Source organism: Rhea americana, unplaced genomic scaffold (assembly GCF_003343005.1).
Source record: "Rhea americana isolate MKP2758 unplaced genomic scaffold, rheAme1 scaffold_70, whole genome shotgun sequence".
Lineage (NCBI taxonomy): Eukaryota > Metazoa > Chordata > Aves > Rheiformes > Rheidae > Rhea > Rhea americana.
In genome coordinates, this window is record NW_028186868.1 from 758753 (window position 1) to 764792 (window position 6040).

The 6040-nt window shown below is 48.2% G+C and overlaps 1 protein-coding gene across 1 annotated transcript in view; it reads left to right on the forward strand.

Annotated features, from left to right (window-relative positions):
* The first annotated feature begins 6 nt into the window (after nt 1-6).
* PRDM4 (PR/SET domain 4) overlaps nt 7-6040 on the forward strand; it is a 17114-nt gene continuing 11080 nt past the window's right edge. Inside the window, exons 1-4 of the mRNA XM_085321668.1 lie at nt 7-68; nt 1304-1437; nt 2090-2275; nt 5137-5931. Coding sequence (XP_085177794.1) covers nt 58-68; nt 1304-1437; nt 2090-2275; nt 5137-5931 — 1126 coding nt within the window. The 5' untranslated portion in view covers nt 7-57. The remainder of the gene's footprint in view (nt 69-1303; nt 1438-2089; nt 2276-5136; nt 5932-6040) is intronic.

Here is a 6040-nt window from a genome sequence, read left to right on the forward strand (position 1 = left end):
GGCGGCGGCGGCGGCCGCTCCGCCGCCGGGAGAGGCCCCGCGCCGGCACCGGGCCCCATGCACCCCAGGTGAGCGCCCTCGCGTCCGCGGCGGCTCGGGGGACGCGCGGGCCTTGGCGGCAGAGCCTGGCCGGGGCCAGGCGGAGGCGGCAGCTCCTTCCCTCTCCCTTTCCCCCCGCCCCAAACCGCCGCGCCTCCCGCAGGCCTCGAACCCGCGGCCGCGCGTCCCCCTCTCCCGGCCCCGGGCCCTGGTGACCACCGCGCACCGCGGCGGGAGCTGGCGGCCGCGGCCAGCTTGGGGCCCAGGCCTGGCGCAGGGTGGCGGGGCAGCCGCGGCGGCCGCGGGTGCGGGTGCGCGGCCGCCCTCGGGGCTCGCCCGCGGCGGCCCGGCGGAGCTGGCGGGCGTCGCGGGCCCGAGCCGCCACGCTCCGCTCCCTGACAGCGCGTAACTGCTGCTCGCGAGGGCCCGGTCCCCGGAGGCGGGACGGCGGCGTGTGCGGGCCTGCTGTCCCCCCACGCTGGGCGCCCGGGCTGTTCAGCAGCCCCTGCGGCTTCCAGCAGCAGCCCTAGCGCCGCTCCTGTGGCGCTGGCCCRCGGGGGCAGCTCGAGAGGCGCCGCTGGCTGCTCGCTCTGAAATAAGGTGTCGTCCGTGGTGCCCGGGCTTCTTGGACGAGAGGAGCATGTGCCGGATGAGAGCCAGACTCAGGCAGCTTGTTAAAACTCTGTAAAACGGCTGTTTTGCAGAGGTGACTCTTGCTGCTGTTGGCCCCGTTCAGATTGACGGTGGATTAGAGGGGTTGTGCGGCCATAGCCAGTTTTTAAGTTATCTTTCCGCCTCCTCTCCCATGAGGAGAGGAGGAACTTTGAATATGTGTGGATTTCAGAAGTTATGAAATGTAGACCAGATGCTGTTGTCCTGCGTTTGTGACATTCAGCACTCAGATTGGTCTGCGTTCACAATACTTAAATCACGGTGGCTTTGACTATAAGGAGTGAAGCCTTGTTTTCTGGACAACTGTAGACAGCTATGGTCTGATTTGTGTTTTAGAACTGTCTTTTAAATCCTGGATATTGGTATCTAATATGATCAATACGTATCAGTCACATTGTGGTTGTAGTGCAAGGGCTTGATGTGTTGTATGCTTAGCTTTCTGAGGCAGAGTTTTAATGTGTCAGTGATTTTAAGTTTGTTTGCTTAGCCCTTCTTCATCACAGTACAGTAATCAGGAATGTTGCTGCTTCTGTTTCTCTCTTGCACTTTTTTTTTCCCTCTCCTCATCCTCTTTCTGTTCCCTGTCCCCCAGAATGAATGAAATGAACTTGAGTCCTGTAGGGATGGACCAGCTGACCTCATCCTCTGTGAGCAATGCCCTGCCCGTCTCAGGGAGTCACTTGGGACTGGCAGCATCACCCACTCACAATGCCATACCAGCACCAGGTAATGGGGGAAGCTCCCACAAAGGGTATGACAGCTGATGCTCTGTGGTTTACACTTCACATGGAAGTTCACAATTGGTAGCAACCTTTGCTCTGATAGCAAGTCATATGCTAGAGTGGATCTCATGGCTCATCAGTGATTGCCATAGCATTGYGGAGGGATGGACCATAAACCATTGTTTATGGGGTGAAGCAAAAAGGTGTTTTACCAGGAGTATACCTTAATGGAAATCTTGTTTTGTTCTAATGGGATGTTTTGCACTGTGTGTGGGTGGATGGTAGCAGAGTCTTTTGAAATGTGAGCTGTATCTGCATTCCGTTTTCATCTTTGTCTATTTTCACTCGTGGAAGTAATGAATTTTTCTATCTGTAAAGCAAAACTATTTTCTTAGCTGTTTTCTTCAGGGGGCTCCACAGACATTTGTAAAGCAGAAACAGACCCTACATAATAAATCCAAAAAAGATCGAACCATATTCAGGCATGCCCCTCAGTCTAGTAACTGTGATCCTTTCTTTGAAACTTGTTACATTGCTTTGAAAATACCGTACTGTACTTCCATAGTGAACTTCTAAGCAATTAGAAAGCCTCTTTAGTTATTTTTTTGTGAGCTCAAATAATTCCATTGAGTTTAAATGGGTATTTTCTTTTGCAGGCTTGCCTGTTGCAATTCCAAACTTGGGCCCCTCCTTGAGTTCCTTGCCCTCTGCTCTGTCTCTGATGCTCCCAATGGGTATTGGGGATCGAGGAGTGATGTGTGGTATACCAGAGAGAAACTACACCCTACCTCCACCACCGTACCCTCACCTGGAGAGCAGCTATTTTAGACACATTCTACCTGGTAAGTGGTCTGGTGCTGATGGATGGGAACACAGAGAGAGATTGTGTTAAGAGCGACGTGATTTCTATTCTGAAGCAGGCAGGGCTAAATGAGTATCTTGCGGAGCTATAAATTCATTGAGTTTGTTTGAAGTCTGTGTCGTTTATGTACCTGTATTTTCTTTTATGTCATTCTAAAAAAATATGAATAGAATTTCAGAGCATTTGCTATTTAAACTAAGCCTCTGCTTGTGCCTCCTGTTCCTTTAAGATCAACAGAAACAAGGCATGCTTGGTTTCGATCTCAAGTGGCCTGTTGTAGTCCGAAAACTGCTGCAGTTTTATTTTTTTTCCAGTAGTCTAAAGTAACACATTGCTATGGGCATAATGCTCAGCTGCAGTAGTTGAAAGCTTAAAAAGAACAAGCCTTCAGTGAGGAGTTTGGGCTTGTTCCCACCCCTTTAGTCCACAGCACAGTTTTTTTCATTACTGTTCAAAGCTGGTTTCCAAAGGTCTAACATACTGTTTTGTATCTCAGTTCCCCTCTAGCGTGCATTTTAGAGTGTAAATGTAAAATTTTACATGCAATTACATCAAGACACAGAAATTTGAGCTTTAAGTATTGCTATTGTTTTGTTTTGTAGCTATGATTGACGTGGTGGAAGAGGGTAGATAAACTTCAAGGTCGCACAGTGAGTGTTGTTGTTTCAGCCTGGATTAGGGAAAGAAATACAGCAGCCCAGATTAAATCCCATCCAACTACCTGTAGTGGTGGCTGAACTCACCTATAGGAGTAACCTTTCCTCCTAAATGCCTGTGTGCAAAGGGCAGAGGAGGAGACAGTGCATCTGAGGGCCAAGGATATTTGCCATTCTTCTGAGCTGAAATAATTTATGCAGAAGTATATTTTTTCTTTGTGAACTGCTTGATGAGTATCTGACATTTCATAGGGTTCTTCTGTCAGTCATCTTACTGCCTTCAAGAATCTCCCTTGTTCAAGCCACATGGCGGTATTCCATGCAGAAATATTTGATAACATTGATTAAATGAAACTGTTTATTACAATTTCTTGGCTCAGACTTTTTTTGTGTGATTATTCCACTGTTGCAGGAAGACTATCCACACATGCATGTTAGTGAGAATGGCCGTATTTGAATGGAAAGCTTGTACAAAGCAAATGGCTCATAGGGTTCCAGGTCAGAAGAAACATGCTGACTCAGATCTTGCAAAATCTGCAAAATCTTTCTCTGTCTCCAGTGGAAGTACTATTTACACAAATGTGCTGATGTATTTCCTCCAAAGACTGTTCAGCTTTGTCCAACAAGAGAAGTTGTTAGTGTGTAAGTCAGTGTTTCTTTGTGTCTTAAATTACAAGGTGGTTTGACATTGAAGAGCTTTCTAGAGCTACCAGAAAAGATGTTAGGGTTTATAATTTTAATTCTCAAACTGGTTCTCAGGCTATCAGGACCTTGATATGGTTTTATGCTTTTCCTTTAAGGAAAGAGAGCAGGTGACTTGTGCTACCTTTGAGAGACTTTAGCTTGGTCCTTCAGGATTGTAGTTGAACTCTGAGAGACAATTGTGTTACTTAGTCTTAGAGGAAGGAATTAGTCATTGTTAAAACTTAAACATCTAAGCAAAGAAGATATATCCTGGAGACCTGTTTATACTTCCCATGCTCCTAGCAAAGAGTAACCAGGGATTGTGAAATGCTTAATTCTGCTAGCAATCTTTCATCTTTTGTGAGCTATCTCTTGAGAATGAAAAATTATAACTAAAATGTGAGGAACTCCTTTCTGATTTCAAGTGCCAAGTCCTGCACCTAGGGAGAAATAAGCCTAGGCACCAGTACAAGCTGGGGGCTGACCTGCTGGAAAGCAGCTCTGCAGAGAAGGACCTGGGAGTACTGGTGGACGACAAATTAACTGTGAGCCAGCAGTGTGCCCTTGTGGCCAGGAAGGCCAATGGTATCCTGGGGTGCTTTAGGAAGAGTGTTGCCAGCAGGTCAAGGGAGGTGATCCTGCTGCTCTACTCAGCCCTCATCTCGAGTGAGGCCTCATCTCCAGTACTGTGTCCAGTTCTGGGCTCCCCAGTACAAGAGAGACGTGGAGCTACTGGAGAGAGTCCAGCGTAGGTCTACAAAGATGATCAGAGGGCTGGAGCATCTGCCCTATGAGGAACGGCTGTGAGAGCTGGGCCTCTTCAGCCTGGGGAAGAGGAGAATGAGAGGGGATCTTACCAATGTGTATAAGTACCTGAAGGGAGGGTGTCAATGGGACGGGGCTAAACTCTTTTCAGTTGTCCCATGTGACAGGACAAGAGGCGGTGGGCAAAAACTGAACCACAGGAAGTTCTGCCTGACCATGAGGGGGAATTTCTTCACTGTGAGAGTGACAGAGCACTGGAACAGGTTGCCCAGAGAGGTTGTGGAGTCTCCTCTGGAGATCTTCAAGGCCTGCCTGAATGCAACCCTGTCTACTATGCTCTAGGTGACCCTGCTTGAGCAGGGAGGTTGGACTAGATGATCTCCAGAGGTCCCTTTCAGTCTTACTGATTCTATGATTCAGTTTGTGTACTAAGGAGCATAGGTTAAATGCTTCCAGAAACTTGGTTGTTCAGAATATGACAAACAAGTAGAGGCTTGCTTTATTGGATGAAAATGCTGTTTTCATTGTCAAATGACGCCTTGGAAAGAGTCCAGTAGGCATACGTTTGTGAACCATATTTTAGAATTAGTGCTTCTTAATTGGACATCTTGTATAGAGTGTGTCTTCAGGAATCTAGGTCTTAATGTATTATAGTGCAGGCGCTGGCTATTTTTGTTTAAGATTTGAAAACGGATGTCATCTCACCTTCTTCTGTTTTGCCCTCTAATTCTATTAGGTATCTTATCTTACTTGGCTGACAGACCTCCACCTCAGTACATCCATCCCAACACTATAAATGTTGACAGCAATCCAGCATTGTCAGTCTCCAGTAATCCCTCAGCCCTAGATCCTTACCAGCCCAGTGGAACCGTGGGAMTGGAACCAGGGATTGTCTCCATGGACTCTCGCACAGTGAACGCACATGGTGCTCAAAGTCTGCATCCTAGTGACAGCCACGAAGTAGCACTGGATACGACAATCGCTATGGAGAGTGTTTCAAGAGTAACCAGCCCAATCTCTACGGACGGGATGACAGAGGAGCTTACGATGGATGACGTAGCTGGAGATCATTCGCAGATGCCAAATGGCTCCCGAAATCATGAACCTTTAGCCGTAGACGCGGTGGGCAGTAACTTGACGTCTGATGCTGTGGGGCACGGTGGCGTCATCCCTATTCACAGTAGCACTTTGGAACTCCCCGTTGTCATGGAGCCCGACCACATCTCTGGGCGAGTGACCGGAATATCAGACAGCACACTAAATGACTCCATTCATACTGTGGCCATGAGCACCAACTCTGTGAGCGTGGCACTCTCTACCTCACACAATCTAGCTTCCTTGGACTCTGTAGCCTTGCACGAAGTGGGCCTCAGCCTTGAGCCGGTGGCGGTGTCTTCCATAAATCAGGAAGTAGCCATGGGGCCGAGTCACGTGGACGTGTCCGCAGACAATCTTGCCTTTGTACCATCCTCTCTGCAAATGGAAGACTCCAATTCAAACAAGGAGAACATGGCTACCTTGTTTACCATATGTAAGTGTGCATTTACTGCTTTCTCTGGGCAGAGTTTTTTACGCAGTTTTCTGGAGAGAGGACGGGTGTCTTGCAGGCAGTCTTACAGATCTCTGGTGAAATAAACATA